Source organism: Drosophila ficusphila, unplaced genomic scaffold (assembly GCF_018152265.1).
Source record: "Drosophila ficusphila isolate 14025-0441.05 unplaced genomic scaffold, ASM1815226v1 contig_855, whole genome shotgun sequence".
NCBI classification, from domain to species: domain Eukaryota; kingdom Metazoa; phylum Arthropoda; class Insecta; order Diptera; family Drosophilidae; genus Drosophila; species Drosophila ficusphila.
This window is the reverse complement of record NW_025064807.1, coordinates 1343454-1364745: the sequence shown is the minus strand read 5'-3', so window position 1 is coordinate 1364745 and position 21292 is coordinate 1343454. Positions and strand designations below refer to the sequence as shown.

General features: G+C 41.0%; 1 protein-coding gene across 5 annotated transcripts; it reads left to right on the top strand.

Annotated features, from left to right (window-relative positions):
- Positions 1-312: 312 nt before the first annotated feature.
- Positions 313-21191, top strand: LOC108100041 (trafficking kinesin-binding protein milt). Of its 5 annotated transcripts, none has more exons than XM_017203766.2 (6): positions 313-595; positions 2810-3123; positions 3529-3738; positions 15799-16077; positions 16440-18045; positions 18665-21191. In XM_017203766.2, exons 2-6 carry the CDS (start codon positions 2943-2945, stop codon positions 19773-19775), a joined length of 3387 nt encoding a protein of 1128 aa, XP_017059255.1. In that variant the 5' UTR covers positions 313-595; positions 2810-2942; the 3' UTR covers positions 19776-21191. The 5 variants fall into 5 exon arrangements, with proteins under 5 accessions (XP_017059255.1, XP_017059257.1, XP_017059254.2 ...); XM_017203768.2 differs by having other exon boundaries at positions 313-676; XM_017203765.2 differs by lacking the exons at positions 313-595; positions 2810-3123; positions 3529-3738 and adding exons at positions 5322-5449; positions 9362-10326.
- The last annotated feature ends 101 nt before the right edge of the window (positions 21192-21292 follow it).

The window sequence follows — 21292 nt, the reverse complement described above, 5'->3', positions numbered from 1 at the left end:
TGTATGCCTGCCGCCTGAAATACCAAAATTCGAATAATTGATCGAATTTTTAAGCTACTAGTTTGACCGCCAAAAAGGTAAGGACACTGACCGATAGGTCGATAGTTGATTTGCAGGAAACTCGATTTAAGAAGTTACTAAATTTTGCAAATGAACACATTTTCCAACCTAATTTTATAGCACAACTATTTTTATTATTATGATGAGTTTGTTTTTAATAAAATAAAAAGAAAACATGAAAGTATTGAGTTTCAAGCGGCGATAACGATTGGCGGGGCGTAATAGTATCGACATTTCTCAGTGCACCCCTGGCCGTTGCATGTGTGTTGGGCAGCTGCCAATCGAACTCTGGCTAAATAAAATTAGTAAATTCTTTGCCAGCACAAACGCACACAGACGGTGCAAGAACTTATTTTAAAAATTGAGCTATTATCAAACAATTTCCAATTACTGACGAGCGCGATGTTAAAAGCGGAATTGAAGCAAATTCCATGTGACCCCTGAATTTCCCAACGGCGTGGTGTGCGTGCAAGCGTGTGTGTTTGTGAAAGCAGCGCTACGAAAAAATGGCAAACACAAGCCAACTACAACAAATGTAGGTACCAACAACAACAAGAAAGAAGGCCATAATAGAGCCGAAAATGAAAATTCAATAATTGGACGCCTTGGCGCATAGGTTAGTTTTTTCACCAAAGAGCAGTAAAAATTATTATGAAATGTGAGAAGTGTGTGTGTTTTATAATTCCTACACACATACGCACAGCTGCGCCCCCGCAAATTGAAGCGCGTGTGTGTGCGTGATAATTTTTGACCTCCCCCAAGCAGCATCCCCCTCCCAGCGCCCACAGTAACCAGCTGATTCATGCTGCTGGTGATAAATCAATGGTTTAATAACAGAAACCTAAAAAATGTAAATCAAACTAAAACGGTGTCGTCTAATGACCCTGCCCCATTAAACAAAAACAAAAAACGACGCGCGTCTTATATAAGTGAGAACCGAAGTGTCAATGTGTGTGTGTTTGTGTGCGTTTGAGTGCCAAAACAACGCAACTTTAACAAATTGCTTGGCTTTTTGGCAAGCGTTCGAGGATTGTTGCTGCTTGGAAATTAATTTTAGAGCATTATGCCATCCCCGCTAGTGTTTTTAGCCTTTGACAATTGCGCGCTTTACGCTTTACGTCTAGAAAAAATAAATGAAAAATGCCTTCCTGTGTGAGTAAGGGAATGCATGCGTGTGTGTGGGTTTGGCAGCAGCGCAGTTGCAGCGCTGCGGCTGCTCTGCCAAACTATTACCGTTAGCCGCCGGTTTCCATTCACGATTTTCTGTTTTGTTGTTATTTCTGGCTATAAGCAAATTCCTCCTCTCATTTCTTCGATTTTCTAAGTGTTATGCAATGCAAATTGCAGCCAAATGAGCAAAAAAAGTTGCGCCATTGATTTTCTTGTGTTATCATTAGGCGGTCTTAATCGCGATTTTGCAGGGAACACCTTCTGTTGGCGTCACATGCCTAAAAACTCTGCTCTTTGTGCGTCACCGATTAAAAGTCGAGGCAGTTGCAAATTGCGAACTCCAATTCACGCTCAACTGGAAATTTTTGAATTGTACACAGAAACCGATATGTACATTTTTTATATAGTTGCGGTTTGTAAATAATCGCTTTACCACTTTCGAAAATGCTTTCAATTACCTAGATGATCAGATTGTTAAATCAAAATCTAAACAAAAATGAAATTGAATATAATATCTCCATTTAAATTTGGGTTGTGTTGACGTCAATCTTTTCTTTCGGTGTGATGTTTATTGGCTAATTACACGTTTACCTCTTTTCCGCTCGTTTCGTTATTATCACCGCGGTCTTTGTATTTCTGAGTGCAGCCGACGCGCCTCCGGGCACGTAGTCTACCATTTTCACATGGTTTTGGCCATCTCTTTGGCTCTTGGTTCTGCTCTTCGAGTACTCCAGATTTCCGACCTCGAAAACATCGGTATGACTCGACAAAGCTCGCAGGCTCCACTCAATAATCAGTCATTTCGGGCCAAGAAAAATCAGTAGACGTCTGTCTTCGCTCAAAGTAGTTATTGGCTAAGATTCAAATATTCAAAGAGACAATGTGATCCAGTGTGTTTAAAAATTATTATTCAACAGGTATTTGTTAAATTCAAAAATTGGTCAACTGATATTTACTCTGAACAGTTATTGCAAAAAGGAAAATTGAATCCTTATTGTGAACTCCTTCATATTCGACAACCTTTCTTTTTATTTTTATATTATAAGAAAATTTTAAATGTTCCTGTCGATAATTTAAATGTTTGACATATGTTTTTAAATTTTTACCATGGCTAATCGGAATAAGTTTCAGTATTGGGAGCTTGTTGGCTAAATTCCGCCTGAAAGAGGTATAAAATATACAACAGAACCATTCATTCAACTTGACATTAAATTGAAATTGTAACGTGTGAAGAAGGCCAAATCGCGTATTTCATGGAAACCGCAAAGCATTTCACTCGGGCGTGGAAGTTAGCGACTGCCAATTTAGTAGTTGATAAATATTAGTCGAAAATCCTTTGACGTTTCGCTAATATTTATAGTATTAATAATCATTCACATTCACCAGCCGACTTTATCAGTCGAAAAGATAATGCAGCAGTCGCGTACGTTCGTTCCCCTGTTCGTTTGTTAGCAATGAACTCATACCCGTGGGTAAACAGCGAAAATAGAGTGGAAAAAGTCGCTTGGCAGCTGGCTTATTAGTTTCATGTGATTGCCAGAAAATTAACACAAGCCCGCCTCTCCTTCTCCACTTTCAGTTGAGCAACTAACCAGACGCGGAACAGAGAGGAGGAGCCCCCAATCCAGCGAGCAAGTTCCCACCCCAAATCCCCGAAATCAAGGAGCATCTAATCCAAGACAATACTGCAACCCAGAGGCGATCATCATTTAATGCTATCCGCAACTCTGGGGGCCAATGGCGGCTCGCAGCCGCTCAGTCCCTCCGCCCAGGCGACGCTCAGCAAGCACCTGCCGCGCCTCCAGTCGAAGCGTCTCCTCCAGCAGACGCTCTCGCAGTCACAGTCGGCGGCTGCCCCGAGACCACAGACCTGCGATGCCAGTTGCCTAACCGGTGAGCAAATAATTGGGCTTTTGACCACAGTCAAACTTCCTAAAGCGTCCTTAAGCCAAACTAAAATCTACACCCTCTTTGAAGCATAAGAAACTGTCGAGTAGACGTTGTTTTTATTAGTAGTTTTAATTGTATACGGAATACATACATATGTTGTTGAAAGCTTCAGCATTTAGATTTCCTTTTAATTATTGTTTGGAAAAATAAATACTTAATATTAGATTCAATAATCTGTAATAATCTTGTAAGCAAGGCCTTCTAAAAGACTTGTATTTTCAATTAGAAACTAAAGCTATATATCTTGTGCTGTTAATTTTGCTTATCCGAACCATGGAAGTCTGACTGTAGTTGCATTTATAAACAATTCTCACAGTAACATGCTAATTCATTCATTTTACACCGCAGAGCTGTGCAGCAGCGAGAACCTGCCCGAGGTGGAGATTTTTTCGCTGCTGGAGGAACAGATACCCAAGTACAAGGTGCGCAACGATTTCCTCACAAACTTCTCCGGCTATGCGAATGAGGACTGGTTTGTTCCGGCCCCAGCGCTACCGATTCCGCCGGAAGGTCTGGGCCTGACCAAGGAGCAGACAAGAGAGTGCCTCAACTATTTCCGTAAGTTTGCATTTCGTTGATGTCGTAGACTAAGAAGGGCGGTTGCAGAAAACAAATTGACTTTTCATGAAAAACCTAGGAGTGACTCAATCATTCTGCGTATGTGGCTGAGATCATCAAAAAGACTTTTAAATTAAAGCACAAACTGCTTTCCAGGCCCTTTCTGAGAAAGTTGGTGTATTGACTGCGCTGATATCAACTTTTAAGTTTCTATAAACGTTTAAGAGCAAGAGCTTTTATTATTAAGAAATATTCTACAATCGTTTTTTAACGTTCTAATATCCGACCCTTTATGTCAATAACTAAGTATTGTTAAAGAGCTTTAGTTACCATGGGCGGCATTCAAATGGTCGATTAATTACACATTTTTAGTAGCCAAAGAACTAAAATATTCATAGTATGGTTTATTTTTATTCACAATGTACACATTGCAAGCTTTTAAATGGGTGAAGACCATACCCAAATATGAATTTCCTAATATATTTGTTTTTTATGGCACTGGTCGGCTCTGCCTCGCCATACAATTGCCCAATTAATATGAATTTATCAGCGGAAACTTGTGCGGTCAGCTCTTGAATCATATTCAGTGTGAGTTATACAATCTCTTTATACTATATTCAAAATGAAGAGGTATCTGTGGATTTTCAATGGACAATTTTGTTATATTTCCCTTGTCAGCACGCGTAAAACATTTGTTTGTACTCGTCATTATTCTCTTGTTTTCTTGAATTCTGAAATGTTTTTTATTAGTTTTTAAGTATTTTTCGAAATGTTTATCCACCTTCGCTTGGCAAAACGCAATTTTCTTTTATCTACGCAAGAAAGCAGATTATAAATACATTGCTAAATATAATATATGCAGAATTTCTTTGTATCACATGCAAATGTTTTTTATCTCTGACATTTCTGCGAATATATTTGTCAATATTTCAAAAGCTCTTTTCAAATGATTTAGTTCATGTTTATTTTGGTTCTATGAGTTTAAGTTGTTTGATTTATAATTTATGAATTTGTCATTGTTATCTCTTTTAATGAAACAATGCGCAGCTATTCTGTATAACTTTTATATTTGTACTATATGTCAAATAATAATAGTAAACATTTTTCTGATGAATTTTCAAAAAAATGTACATTTTGTGGCCATTCTTTTATAAAATAAACTTAAGTTATAAAATGTTAATCCATTTTAGTTTAACAAGACTTAATTGAATTAAGAAAATACGTTAAAATGCAACATTTTTTCGATTCCTCACTTCAAAAAATGTTCGATCCCATTATAATAACGTATATATTAATTGGCTTGAAATAAGTTAAGATTTACTTTTTTTAAGTTCTTTGTTTTGATCAATTTATTTATACGATTTGATTAAAAAAAGTTCCCGCCAAATACTGAAACTTCAATTTATCGATTTCCCATCCCAGCAACACTTGTTGCTGTGGGAAGTGTTATAAAACGTAGGCTCACAGCTGTTACCTAGCATTCACACGCGACAGGCGCCACATGGCAGCCCCCAAAAACAGCTGACGGGCACCCGGCTGAGGGTCTGGCAACGCCGTGCGTGCTTTTGTCACTTTGCTTTTCGATTTTGTTGAACGTTTGAAATCGGTGGGGAAAGGGAAAAGTAATGGTGCTCCGCGTGCTTTTGTGTGCATTTCAAATGTCTTAGCGCCGCCGCGAAATAAATACGTAAACTGTGTGCCAAAACGAAATGTAAGCGTTGCGCTAGTTTTTAATAAGTGCAAAAATAACGAAAAACCGCGTTTGGTTGGCAGTGAAAATTGTGCGTGTGCACGTCTGGCATAATTTTGCCAAAAATACTCGAGAAATATGTTGTGTGTGTGCCAAATAAAAGCAAAAACCGAAGCACAGCCGAAAAATCATTAACGAAAAATTATTAATAATACTCTCAATTGTATTGCTCATACGCGCTGTGTGCCAAGGCATTTGGAATTTCTCCAAGTGCTTTTTGTTTCGTGCCGTCATACGAATTGAATTTATTTTTAGGACAACAGTTGTGAGTGTGTGTGTGTGCTAAACTTTTTTTCGTTCGTTTTTTCTTTTTTGTGAATTATGAAGAGGAAAATGCTGGGTGGTGTAAACATTTAAAGGGAGCGCGCATTTAATGAATGGTATTATTGGATGGAGGCCATGGGCAGGTCTTGTTTTCTGTCAGCTTAATTTGTTTCTGTCTTTAAATGGGTTCCCTCAACTTGCAGTTGTTGTCGTTTCGTCTCTTTACATAATCGTTTTTCCATGCCCCGGTAAATTCCGTTTCTCGGTTTCACGCTGATAAGAACCAATTCAGTTCTATATAGCCGCTCTATCGGAATTTCCTGTCTGTCTTTTTCTCGGATCGACATTCCGTCCCTTTTGCTCCAGCCAGCTGTTTGCCGATGTTTGTTTGCCATGGGTGTGTTTATATGTTTACAAACATGTGTGCGTATTGGACGGGTAATTTACCATTTACCGCTACACGAATTCCTGGCTTCCAGTTCTTCGGGAGCAGCCGGTTTACAGTGATCCCTGGCCAGATGGAAATTCCTTGTGGCTCAGAAATACCAAAATGAAAAATAGTTTCTGTCAAAAAGAAGTAAACAATACGCAACAAGAAGGTCAAAGTCAAATTAAACAAACACCTTATGTAGAAGTGATCAATTTTATGTGTAATCTTTTTCTTTGACACTACATATTTGGAATTTTGTGTTTTTTGTGCATACAGACAACCTTCCCTAACACGAACCAAAGTCGTACATATGTATAAGGCTCTCAATTCACTATTGAAAATATCACTAAAAAACTGACTACCAATATTTATTATTATAAATTGGGCTTTTAATGAGTTAATAAATTGTAAAATTTACAACTTTGGAGGTATTACAGTTATTTTTCCCTATTACAACAATCTACATAATCTAAGCTGCATAAAAAAGACAACTTCTCCCATTAGTCATCCATTTTAAATTCGCAGTCATTACCCATTAAAAAAGTAAATTATTAAAACATGAATCATGGACCGGTGAATCTAATCTTAGCTATATAAATGTGGCTAATTCTTCTTGCATAGCCAGCTATAACTGTACATCATTGGCGTGGCTTCTTGATCGATTGCCATTATCTTCCAGTAGCTCTTCCGCATCAATCAACGGTTTATCTTGGCCAAAGAACGCGTTCCGTTGGCTCATCAAGTTTGCCGCAGAAAACGAACCGCAAATGTTGTACAAATGGCGTTTGAGCTATGGGCCACGTTAAATGGACAGTCATAATCGCACTAGCAATTGTACTTTTATTGGTGCTAAGCTTTTGGTGAACCAAATGGCGAACACAAACCAAAAATGGTGTCACGTTCGTGGGTCTAACTTAGGTACCAAAAGCCGCTTATGTCCGACTGACCATACTGCCTTCTTTTTTTTTTTTAGCAAGCAATTGTCTGAGATGGTTTACATTTTGTGACATACTTTCGTTGCGTCATTTCGCAACACTGCACCTGCAGGCATTCGTCTAAATTATCTATGTTTTTCCTCTGCCTCTTTTGTGTCACTGACCTATTGAGTAGGACATTCACATTGCCGGCATTAATTGGTGCAAGAAAATGTGGCTCAAAGCGTTTTTTCTGCCGTAATAACCATATGATACAATAATTACGCCGCCTATCACTCAATCGCGTATCAATTACAGCGAGCATCGAACTTCCTTGACTTTGCTGTTGCTTGATACAAAGCAACTGTTTGTAAAAAGAGTATTAATGATCGAATACTTTTTATTCGAATTAAACTAGGCAAAAGGTACGAAAACACCACTGAGTTAGTGGGTATTGTGAAGTCAAATCAATTATCCATATTCTTAATTAGCAAATTGATGTTTTGGATTACTTTTGCAAACTTGTAGACCAAAGTTTTTAGTTTAAGAGTTTGGCTAACTTTAGTATAGCTCTAACTGTATTATCAGCCACTAATCCCAGGCTTTCGTACAATTTGAAAACTACTTGATTGATAAGATAATTGACTTGTATGTAACTTACATTCTCAACGAAGCTTAAGTCTTTCCAAACCTTTCCAAAGCTGATACTTCCTGATCTTGAACTTTCTGGTCACATTTAAAAGGCAGTTTTGTAAATGAAACCCATCCTGGAGTGACCATAAAAATATGCTTAAATGCACCAAAGTTCGGTAAATAATTAATTACGAGCAGCATTTGTGAAAGTTGATGTGAACCAAATACATCGCAAAAGCTGCAGAAAATAACATGCCAACGAAACAAAACATAGTTTGTCTAATGTTACTGCTGCCATTTTCGCTTCATTTTCGCGTGTACGAATTGATTGGCCTTTTTCGGATGTTTTGCCTGCTTTTCCCTCAGTTATTTATTCAGTTGTCTTTACATAATTACCCTGCGGCTCTTGAATGCCCGAATGACTGTTGCTTTCCTCCCTGCCACTTTATTTTTCATATTTTTTCAATCAGCCAATCAAGTTTTGTTGATTCCCTGGGCTCGTTTTGTCATATGCCATATGGTTTATCTATGCGATAAAGTGATTTATTCGTCGGCTCCCTTCGAGTGTTTAGTATTTAAAGTTGGGGATCGTGACTCACAAGTGCATACGCTTCGTGCATGTCGATGAACCTAAAAAAGCCGAGACTGAAATGAGTTTTTTTACGCAAAGCACATTACCGCTTTCAACTGCAGGGACAAAAAGTTAAAACAACAAAAATAATATGCAGTCTCAAAAAGGTGACTCGGATCAGTTGAATCATCTCCGCTTGGGCCTTAAGATTTTCTGTTCGCAGAGGCGGCTTTATTATGTTGGTCATCTCATGTTGGCCGTTCATTTGGCACAACCGTTAGTATCTTGTATCTAGCTCGCCAGTTATCTCAGCTGGGTTCAGCTCAATTTTCTTTCACTTTGCCTAGCTGGCCAGCCATACTATACTATACTATATATATATTATGATCGGATGGCTATTGAGAGCGTGAATGGATGGACCAGCTTCATTGGGATGATGTGCACCACTTCTACCCACTCGAGCGGGAAAAAAAAAATGTTGTGAGGCAACCCACGCTGTTCTTTTCCTCATTTTCCTAGCCGAGTTCTTGAGTTACGAGTTTTCCCAGCGACCTACGTGATCTTGGCCATGTTACGAAGCCGCCAGCTTCTCCACTCGAACGCATCTCATTCCGGGCAAGGCTAACTAATTTGTAAAACTCGTTTGCGCCCAACTTTCCTCTTTAGTGGCTGCCACTAAATTTCCACTATCGGTAGCCACAATCTGTCCACTCTTCTCCTGGGCGTTGCGGTGTAAAGTTGTAGTTTTGAAATATTTTGTGATTTATTTGCTCGTCTGGCATTGTATGTAAATATGGGGATTTATCTGCTCACACAGTTCACCATTGTTGTTTATTTTTGGGAAATGTGGCAAACACCTTCCGCCGAATCGGCGGTGACTTGCCTAATAATCCAAGAGTAACCGCCAGCTGGAGAGTTGGCCAAAAATAGCCCATCGATAATTGCAATTCCGGTCGTAAAGATAAAGAATCGTTTGGGGGCACCAAATAAAGAGCAGCCACAAATGCGCATTAGCAAAAGAAAGCCACTTGCACCACACACTAAACACACAATCTTTGTAGGTAATTTGTAGCACAAATCCCCGGAAAGCTGATAAAAAGTGAACCTTAAAATTTCCAGTTATAAGTTAATTGTTACGTGTATTACAATATCTGTTTAAATCGATCATTTAAAATAACAAGTTCGCGTTGCAAAAGCAAACAATGGACGTAAAGCAAAATGCCACTCCTTAACAGTGAAACGCGAAGTAAAACCAATCAGCCACAAGAACCGGAGCCACATTATCCCATCAAGAAACTGGAGGCCCTGCCCATAATTGTTGAGCAGGAGGCGGATGATTATGGGCAAATCTTCGAGAATGGCAGCCAGTTGAATAGCACTTTAGTTGATGCCGGCAGTTCGTCGAACTCCTCTTTGGCTACCAGCAAGTCGAGCAGTTCCCTGTGGTCCAATGCCTCCGACGATTCCCAGAACTCCATCACCCTGATCACAAGTCAGCCGTCCAACTCGAGCAAGCACTTCGAGAACACCTACAAGCTGCTGGGTCAGCATCTGGACACAAATAGCCAGCGTTCGGTGGATAAACTGCAGCAGCTCAATGGATCATCCGGCTGCGACTTTGACAGCATCTCCAGTAGTTGCTCCTCCATGTCGGCGATTGTCAACGGGATTGAACCGCCGCCCACGCGATTGGAACTTGAACTGGGGGCCGTGGACCGAATGCGATGCATTGTCCAGCAAATGAAGTCGGGACCGAAGTCGATGGATCCTCAACTGGGCGCCTCGGCTCCGCTCTTGGCCCTGCTCCATGATTTCGCATCGAAGGGGCAGCGAAAAGTGGAGGAGAGCAGTGTTCCGGGGACTCCGGTTCCCAGTCCCATCACTGGTGTCCTGGAGGCACCGCACTTCGAGTTGCCGAAGGAACTCCTGCAGGCGGCAAGTTCCTGGGAACTCATGTATTACGCCTCCAAGAATGTCGATGGCAAAAACTGCCTCAAAGTGGTGCGAAGTTTGCTGACAAACAAAGGTGAGATAGAGGTTTTCAATAGATCTTTAGATTATATTAGGTTTGATATAGGGATCTTTAGGTTCTATGCAGTGATCAGTGTTAATCCGGAAACAATTCTTTATTATAAAGTTTTAAAATCGATTTAACTTCTTCTAAGGACATTACACATTTTGAGTTTCCGAATCTCTATATACATATATGTTTAGGTAATAGCAAAAATCTGATAACTTTGGCACTTAAGTAAACTGTAATCCATTACTCTTCAATAAAAAGATAAAAGAAAACTCTAGTGGATAATTGAGTATGTGATAACCGGTCCACTCGAAAACTGCCCAACTTTGATAGACCATTTGGTAACAATATGAACTAAAGCGCTTCACTTTCTGTATAGAGTGTGACTCAAGATTCTCAGTTTCATAATTCACAACCTATAAGCTTAGGGATCAAATTTAGACGAGTTCAAAACTTAATATCGTTATCTAAAAATGTGTATTAAACCGCTTTAAACGATATCTACAATTCCTTGTTAATATACTTGAATCGCGAAGATGGTTTTAAATAGATTGTCGTTGTTATTAAAGTATTTTGAAATTATGGCCTCACATTTCCCCACTTTCTTTTCTTATCACTGAAGTGCAGCCTGCAAGACCGTGGTTTTGGCCTTAATTCCAACTTATCTTATCGAATGACTTTTATATGTTTTCAATCCACAAACTTTGTTGTTTTCCGTATCTATTTGTGTTCTTTTGTTGTGGTCGACGTGTGGGCAAACACGACAGCCATTTTTATACCCTTGCAGAGCAAAGGGTATTATAATTTTGGCCAGAAGTTTGCAACGCAGTGAAGGAGACACCTTAGACCCCATAAAGTATATATATTCTTGATCAGCATCACCATCTGAATCGAAATATGTCTGTACGTCTGTCCGTCTGTCCTCCTGTCCGTTTCTGCCCAAACTAGTCTCTCATTATACCCTTGCAGAGCAAAAGGGTATTATAATTTCAGTCAGAAGTTTGCAACGCAGTGAAGGAGACACCTCAGACCCCATAAAGTATATATATTCTTGATCAGCATCACGAGCAGAATCGAAATATGTATGTACGTCTGTCCGTCTGTCCGTTTCCGCGCAAACTAGTCTCTCAGTTTTAAAGCTATCGTGCTGAAACTTTCCCAAAAGTTGTGTAGTTGTTGCACGCAGTATATAAGTCGGAACGGGCCGGATCGGCCGACTATATCGGATAGCTCCAATACAAGAGAATGAAATAAAAAATTCTTACTCTATTGTTTTTCATCAGATCGACTTGAATTCTTCAAGATGGCGTTTTCTAACTGTTATTGAGTTTCGGATTAAATTTGATCAAAATCGGATAACTCTATCATATAGCTGCCATAGGAGGGATCGAAAATTATATATAGAATTAATGGAAAAAAATTGATAACATCGTTGTTTTTCATCAGACAAGTATGATTTTTGGAATATAGAGTGTTTTTACGACTCTTGAATTACGAGTTAAATTTGATCAAAATCGGACAACTATATCGTATAGCTCCCATATGATCTATAGTCAAAAATATGGAAAATGAATAGAAAAATCGTCTTAGCTTCGATGTTGTCTAGCCTTTATGCGTTTTGTTCGACATATTTGATGACTGCAAGGGTATATAAGCTTCGGCTTGCCGAAGCTAGCTTCCTTTCTTGTTTGCACATATATGTAGGCTTGAGCAAATTCTTAATTTCTCCGTATTTATTTTCCTTTATTTCCATCAGCGATTTTCAGACTTTGTATTTGTTTTCGATATACTATATTGATCGTGCCGACTCGTCATTAGAGCCCATGTTGATATTTGCACAACTTATGATGGCTTTTTGTACTGCTATAATCGTCTGGGTTTTTAGCAGGTTCATTAGAAAAACTATTACGTTTGAGGGACGGGAAGAAGGGAAGAACGTCAAAAAGCACATGATCTCATCTTGTGTCTGGAATTATGATTGCTAGGGCCGCCACTTATCAACGAAAGTTTGAATTAAATTAGTTTTCTAAATGTGCAGAGGAGCTTTCCGGGTTGCTTATCATTTGTTTGCCAGACACACTATCTTGGCCAATTGATTGCGGAAAAAGCTCCAGTCACTCATTGCCATTATTGCAGGCACAACCACATGACATTATTGTCTTGAAATCATCACTGAAGTTCTATTAGCGTAAAGCTGTCAAAACGCCATTAAAAACCGTTTTATGACTGCGCGCAAAACCTTTTTTCGGGATCTTAAAAAACCAAGTCTCTATAATAAAACATTACTAAGTTTCTTAGAGATTATCATTACATATATACAAAGAACACTATTTTTATTATGAATCATATTTCTAGAGTACAAAAATCACAGTATCAAGATTAAATAAGTAAAATATTGATTAGATGTTAATCTGTAAATATAGAAAGTATGATTAGTGGGAATCTAGAATACGTTTTCTTATAATTATAAACAAATCAAAATAATCATTGAGGCTTTGTAAATTATGTTAAGATATTCATATAGAGCAAAAATAGGGGAAAAGTATAGTGAATACAATACTAATTAGAACAGTAAATGGGTTATATACTATACAGGTTGCATGTATTTATGGGTTATATAAAGTAATTTGTAAACCAGAGACGTAGGGTAATGAGTTTTCCTTTGATTTTTATGGCTGACCAGCACGTGCTGTAAATCGTTAAGTGTGCCATTACTTTGGTTCACGAACTCTCTAACTAGATGTTTAATTTTTAGAGATCGGACATCCGGAAGAATCGTAAATCTACTTATCGCTGATCCTATCCCTTTTCATTCTGTGCTTAAGTTTGCTACCTGATTTAAGTGAATGCGCTGTAGTTCGTGGAAATTCATCTGGAATACATAGGTACGCCGAAAATTACCCGCGTAGTTTTTCGCGCCCTAACCATGAATGGGATTAGGATTATCCGGAAAATGGTTCCGGTTTTTAGTTGGAGTTTTCAGTTGTCTCGCTGTTTACCTGCGAAATGGGAATATGATATATGGCAAAGAAAACAAACAATTGGCAAACTGCTTCGCCTTGGGTCGTTTATCCGCTTCATTTCGCTTTAAAAGTTTCGAGTGTCAGCTGAGTAGCACTGACTTGTTATTTTACAGGGTATGTGTAGCTTAAAACTTATATGTACGTAACTGCATTTATGTTGCTTACACTTTATCAGACTAACGTTTTTTTTCACAAATTATTTGTTAAATTTGTATTCTATAATGTACATTTAATATACAAAATATTGCTAAAATAATTGATTTTTAAGGGGCCTAATTATATAATTTTTAATTTACTGGTATTGGTTAACACAGAGTAGTAAATAGTCGACCCTCTTGCAACCGTCTCTCTTGCTTGTTTAAAGCTGGCAATACTGTACTGCTCTCCGGTTCTCTCTGGCTTACTCTCCCCAATGTGGATGGTGGTGGATTCCAATACAACAAACAAAATTCATTCACTCTTGGCTTCCACTCGCGTTTTTTGTCATTCTCTCGAGTATCTGCAATCTGTAAATTACACAATTTTCGCAAAATTGGAACGGAAAATAAAACAATTTGCGAAAATTGCCAAAGTCAAGGAGTCGGGACTACGAATAGTGTGTGCATGTGTTTAAAGATGAAGTGGGCAATTCGAAGCGTTTTGCAAAAATAATATTAAGAAACAACACGCAAAAGTCATAAGAAGAAGAAGAAACAGTGTTTGTGTGTGTGCTTGTACCGTCACGAGTTTGGAGCGCAGTTTTTTCGTCTGCTTCTTTCCATCTAGATTTGAAGTTTTCGCGTTTATATAGTTTTTTTGTGTGGCTAATGTCTTTTAACCTTTGGACTTTTAAACGACGGTTTATCAATTGTGAAGTGAAGTGAAACGCAGGAATATTTGGCAACATGTGAGTTTTCAGGGGTTTTGTAGCAATTTCCTATTCAGAATTCCCAGCTGTGGCTGTAAATATTGCCATTTCCCTTTCACTGGAAATGCCTGGGAAAACGCCTTTTACTTTAAGTGATGCTGCAGTTGTTGTTGTTGTGGATTGCTGTTTCTATTGTTGTTGCCTTCGCTGCCGGTTCTCCTCAGTCGACGTCGAAGTCGCAGCTGCCATTTGTGTGTGTGCGTTTGTCCGAGCAAGAAGTTCCACTTCCAGTTTCCAAGCTGCGCTCATGGCTATTAATAAAAACAAAAACAGAAAAGATAACATTGAGCAGCCAAGCGAGGTTTTTTTTTGTAATACGTATATTTTTGGCCAGCGAAATCTTTGAAAATAAATTAACGAGCTCCAAGTAATTTTGCGCATGCTCCACGTTTAGTGGGTGGCCAAAAAAGAGAGGAGGAGAGAGTACAAAAACTGAGAGAGGGCCAACGCGATGACAGTTATTCATTTTCTCTTGTGACTCTGGACAATTCGCATTAATTTAGCAATTAGTTTTAATGTTTACGTTTTACGGCCATCAAGGCAATTGAATAAAAAAACTACAATATCATGTGACCCCTAAGAGAAAACGGATAAATAGGGGAAAACACATAGAGAAACCAGAAAACATCCCCCTCTAGTGCCGACAAACAAACCGAAAGTGCCTCGCCAGAATTTGTAAAATGCTTTAAAAATTACATAATACTAAACGCAGCGGAAATTGCTCAACCAAATGATTTAAATTTAATTTAAATCAAAGAATGCAGTGACTAAGAAAAGATTTTGCCATAGAAAAGAAGGGAAAGAAAAACAACAAAGGCAAAATGACGCACGTAAACAATGTGGGAAAGGAGATGGAGCCAGAGAGCGAGAGGGAGACTGCTGCCGGCAGCGGGGTCCATCATCGATTTTTAGCCAGTGCATCTGAGCGAGATGGCGATAGTGGAGGTGCATTGGAAGCTGCTGCAACAAAAGCAACAACAACGATAGAAACCAACTTGGAAGACTTGGCCTTTGAGGCATGCCAAAATTGGTCGCAATTAAACCAAGACTTCTTCATCACGGACGATGAACTTGAGTACGAGGATGAACTCTCTTATGGCAGCAGCAACAACATTGCAACTTCAGCAACTGCAGCAGAAAATCTTATAACGGGAGAGCAGCAGAACGAACAACTGCTAATGGAAGGTGTGCTTAAGTGTTTACTGTTTAATCGATGGATTGAGTTGGAGCCTTTGGAGAAATTTTCCAACACTGTCAAAGTCTTTCGTACAGTGACCAACCGACTATCTGAACCCAGTAAAATTCCTGGTTACGAACTATTTTATTAAAAAGTGATTTTAGCGTATTAACCGTTGAGATTTCTTAACTACATTAAGTTTAACAGTTGGGATATTATAGTTTATATTTATGAATCACGACTTGGAGCAGGTTTATATAACTCTGTCAAACAGCCTGCTGAAAAAACTTCAATTTTTCCTAATAAAAATTTATTGATTGGTTCCAAATTCTATTAGATTTAATATTATTTTCTTTTTATATATTTTATAGTTCTATGCGGCAATCGCGTTAGCCAGATGACTCGGGCGTACGATGACATTGAGGCCGTGACGCGACTGCTGGAGGAGAAGGAGAAGGACCTGGAGCTGACCGTGCAGATCGGCAAGGAGCTACTCACCCAGAACAATGCACTCGAGGCAAGGGTTGCCGATCTGGAGTCCGATCTCAAGGCCTCCAACGACGACCGCGCCCAGTTGTTGCACGAGCTGCACAAGAAGAACGAGCTAATTTCGGTGCTAACCAACGATGCGGACGATGGCACGGATACTGGTGAGTTATGTACATATTTAAAAGGCAATTCCGGATTTATATAATGGGGCTTAATGGCCATGAACTCTTTAAAGTGCAACCTTCATTGGGCTTGTTTATATTTTTACTATCGCTATCTTAGGCGACAAAAGAACAGTTTAGAACTTATGGTCTTGAATTAAACGTTTCAGAAACTTTAAATTGAAGAATGATTTGAATAGTGTTTTTTTGTGCACTTACCAACTTTCTAAAAGTAATTAAGAACTTTTAATTCGCACTTTGCAGCTGTACAAACTTTAATGATTATATTCATTACCTGAATTTGTTTAAAATAACACCATTAGTTACACGTTATGTAATAATTTGTTTTTATTTTCCTGCAGACACACCCACCATGTCGAAATCCATTACCCTGGACCTGCTGCAGCGCAAGGTGAACACGCTGCTCGACGAGAATAAGTCCCTAAAGTGCGAGGCCACCCAGCTGGCGCACCAGACGGACGAGGTGGAGGAGCACGAGCGCCAGCTGATGGCCGACATCAGTGCCCAGCTGAACGACGCCAACTCGCAGTACGACAACCTGAGTCTGGAGCTGGAGCGCCAGCGGGAGGAGAACCGGCTGCAGCACGAGCAGATCGTGAGTCTGACCGCTCGCCTCGCGGAGGCGGAGATGCGGCTGCACCAGCTGACGCAGGACAACGACGAGCACCTATCCCTGCTGCACGTGACCAAGGAGAACCAGAATGCCTTGGCCCTGGAGCTGGTGGAGTTCAAGCAGCGCTACGAAGAAGTGCTCGCCCTGCTCCACTCGGCCCAGGATCAACTGAAGCAGCAACGCAAGCGGTCGCAGCCGATGGCGAGAAGCTCCTTCCTCGGCGGACTGGGCACAAGTGGTGCCGGCGTTGGCAGTGGTTTCTACCAGCCAGACTCGCTGCATTGCGAGCTGATGGAGTCGTCGCTGTACTCGGAGAACAGCCTCGACTCGGGCATATCGGGCGATAGCCAGCGATCGGCGGACCGCATCAGCCGCATGATGATGCACATGCCGTCCGGCGGCATGAGTTCGTCCACGATGGGCGGCAGCATCTATGCGGGAGCCGGCAATGTGCCGCCGTACAAGCGGGTGTTCGACACGGTGCGGTGTGCTGGGAAGAGCGGCAACTACATGGACAGCGGCAACGTGTCGATGACCCAATTGGGCGCCATGTCGATGAGCAGCACCTCGGGGCCGCGCATGGCTTCGATGGCGTATCCAGCGGGCTCGTACTATCGCGGCGGTAGCAGTCAATCGCTGGGCGTTAAAACTCTGTCCAACGAGAGTCTCAACTCCCAGTCCGATGACGGCTATCCAGCCCAGCCATCTGGTGTGCCAGGAGCGCCCGGCGCCAAGGAGCTGGAGGCGGCGCTCAAGCGGCTCACGCCGGCGGAGGTTTTGGCCCGTCGTGCCATGCTGTCATATGCGCCGGCTGGAACCTACAACTATGATGAGCCAGCGGCTCATGGAGCCGGAAATGAGCGCAACTCGAACCTCCCGATGGGCGTGCGCACGCCGGACAGCATTATGTCCACCGGGTCGTCGGGAATGTCGGGATCCACGAATCACATGTCCGCCTCGATGTCGCACCAATGGCGCCTGCCCGAGAAGCTGCAGATCATCAAGCCGATGGAGGGATCGCAGACGCTGCACCATTGGTCCCGCCTCGCCACGCCCACGCTCAGTGGACTGTTGGACGAGCGCCCGGGCGTCACGATTCGCGGTGGCCGGGGATTGGACGATCTGGGCATGCAGATCTACACTCTGTCGGATGTTGAGGAGGATGTCAGCGACGATCTGCCCGGCAAACAGTTTGAGGCGCCGGGCTGCACCTTCACCTACACGAACAGCATGGTCATGCACCCCGACGATGGCTTCGTGAACGATCTGTCGTTCCTCTCGCAGTCGCAGATGTCCTCGCGCATGGCCTCCACATCTACATCAAGACAGCCCAGGTAAGTGATTGTGATAAATGATTGCGCTATTTATACATTATACAGGTGCCTCTTTAAGCAAAACTGATGAATACTTTATAGGTCTATTATTTGTAGAACTAGTAAATGAGAGCAGTTTTTTTAATGCTTTGAACAATTTTAAAGAAAGTTTTGTAAGCATTCGAAACTTTTGTACACAAGAAATTGTTTTAACATTTAATTCCGAGAACATTTTTAGTTGTTGACTCTGTGTTTCATTTAATTAAAATATTTGTTCACATGTTTTAAATATAAATATTTAACGATAAACGTTCTGTTCCTTTTACCAGCTGTGGCCACAATACGTTGTGTAATATAAACATGATATAATAATAATATTAATATATAATAATAATATTAATATATAATAATAATATTATTTATTCTGAGACCATGATTCTATGATTTTAACTTCACAACTTTTAAATGTTCCCCTTTTCAAAAGCTATATTTCTAAAGCCTGATAACTAACATTTTATTTTGAATAATAGGATTTAAGATTTTTTACATTTTAAGCATCTAACCACAGATGCTTAAAATGTACAAAATCGACTTAGTAGCTATTTCTGATTTGAATTCCTTGATTTCTTCCCCATTTTAGTTGTCCCGCAACGCCTCGCGCAGGACTCTCGCGTAAGAACTCCTGCTCCACGTTCTCGGTGAACCTCGGACTCGCCGGAATGCTGAACGAGAGGGGAATCAAGGCGGTGACGCCCAGTGCCCTTAACACGCCCGCCGGTCCCAACTTCTCGCCCACGGTGACGCCCTGCAACAGTCCCGAGGGATCGCCTCCACGCGCCCAGTCGCCGGAGCCGCTGTTCGGACTGCTCTCGTCGGGAGCGGACCTGATCCGCCGCAAGATCGTCGGCGATCAGCACCAGCAGCAGCAGCAGAAGCAACGCAGCAGCCTCAGCAAGCAGCAGCAGCAGAAGATCATGCTGTCGCACCTGGAGCGGCGGGCACTGCGATCGCTGAACCTGATCGAGAAGGTGGAGAGCATTGGACTGGAGAACATAATAAGCGCACAGCGAGGCCTGGGCTCGGGAATCGCGAACCGCAGCAGCTCGCCGCTGAGCAGTGGCAGCCTGCAGAGTCTGCACACCAGCAGCAACAGCATCGTGGACGACATCCACTTCGATCGGGCGCAAATCAAGGGTGTCCTGCATCGCGGATTGAAGTCGCCCACGCCGGCCGCGCCATCAACATCGGCGGCAACGGCTGGAGGAAGCATTGCCGCCATGTCGACGAGCAGCAGCACCAGCGCCTACAACAGCGACGATAGCGATGATCAGGGTCTGGTGATGAAGAGCAAACCCCCGAAGAGCACGACGCCCACAACGAAAGCAGCACAAAGTGAGCCAACTGCTGGATCGAGTGCGCCGTCAACGACATCCAACGGCACAGCGAGTGAAACGCGGCTGAAGCAGATGCAGCGCCAGAAGTCGCGGAGGCAGCTAAAGAATGGAATGGCCAACCAGAGGCCCGATCTGGGAACGATTTCTGGCGGCGGCGCAGGAGGCGGACGAGTGCGTCCCGATCTGGGCAGAGTGGCCGATAGCAGTGGCAGCAGCAGCAAGCTGGGCACCACCACCAAGCGGATGGAGGCGAAGGCCACGCAGGAGGAGGAGGAGGCGGCACCGCAGAGCATCACGCAGGCCTTTGTGGGTTCAGTTAGTTCCTTGCTTTTTGGCCGCAAGGGCGGTTGGCTGTAAAACTAAGAGGGCTAATCATTCACAACCTTATTCTTACGCTTGCTGGACTATAGTTTACTTTTAACGTAAAAACTAAAATTGAGATGCCTTTTGCGAGTTGAAGAACATTTTTATTTAAGCACAACGCGGGAACGAGTTGAATAACGAAACGTATTGTAATCGTGTGAAAGTTTAGTTCCATTTTTTACTATTTTTTTTTTTCCTTTTGTTTGAAACCCCGCAAAATGCCTGTCGTCGCCACTTTAAGCAACACTGGAAGAAAGGTTTTAGTGTTTGTAGCTGTGATTTGTAAATACATATAGAGAAATGTTTAAATTTAGTAGTTATTAATCAAGTACTTCGCATATTATTATTATTTCTTGCTTCAACTGACGGCGGCAATTAAAGAACCGAACGATGGCCAGTTCGTTGAACACCTAGTTCCAAAGCAGCTATTTTTAGTTTAAACTACACATTTTGCCAATTTTGTATTTATTTTTCCTGTGCTTATTACCACTTAAACGAAAACGAAACAAATGTATACATTTAAGTTTATGATTTCCCTGTGTATAGGGTCAAAGCAGGTGCAAAGTTGTATATAGGAAGTAAACTAAATATGAGAGATCAACCTGTAACTTGAATGTGGTTAAGCAGAGAGGTGCATATATTTTTTTACACGCGTATAGTTTGCGTTTTTTGCTTTCCACCACAACACAAGATACGTGCTCCGTTGCCCCTTCAAATTCTGTATCACAAAGATCATAACTCAAAATGATATTGCTTTGACTTAAAACTTATTTCGGTGCTTAGTGCGCTGCCATACGAAAATACAAAAATTATAGCGAGAAACGATTATTTTTCTAGTCCTATCCTGGGTCGGTGCTCGTTTGGCTATGCGAAACCTTTTGAGCATAGCTTCAAAACAGAGCGCCATCAACTCGAGACTCAAGAACTTAAGAGCACTGAACAAATGTGTGGAAATACGCGTATTATTATAGATTCATAATCGAGAAACAGCATAAAGATCCAGTAATACAATGCAAGCATTAGCATAACACATGTTATTCAAACACTTGAAAACACACATAGCTCGCAGTTTTAGTCTATTAACAGGATTCTCAAAACTGAAGTGTTAAATTAACCTTTTTTGATTTCGAACGGTTTTATTTTTGAAAACGAAAATATCATGGAATAAGAGAATATCTATTAAGATCAAGAAGTAACATATGTTTATTGGAGTTGTACGCGTTTTTCGAGGATTTATGTTTAACAGCATTTCAACTAAGGAGTTGGCATTAAAAGCTAATCGAGTGCGTGCCCAAAAACGTAAATTAAACAGAAATTTGGAATACAGAACAGAATGTAAAAGTTATTAGTTTTAATTACCAATATATTTATTTATATCTGCAAAATAAAGAGAACATCGTTAAATACAAATCAAATGGACATGCTTATTTGGGTTAGAAATTTTTGCGACATTAGCATAAATTTATTTACTTATGTTATGTCCACCGATTTTAAAAATTACTTGTTAATGG

Coding starts and splice junctions, on each gene's coding strand:
- LOC108100041 (XM_017203765.2), top strand. CDS start 9,519: ATGCCACTCCTTAACAGTGAAACGCGAAGTAAAACCAATCAGCCACAA. Junction 16,078..16,439: donor GGACGATGGCACGGATACTG/GTGAGTTATGTA, acceptor ATTTTCCTGCAG/ACACACCCACCATGTCGAAA. Junction 18,046..18,664: donor TCTACATCAAGACAGCCCAG/GTAAGTGATTGT, acceptor TCCCCATTTTAG/TTGTCCCGCAACGCCTCGCG.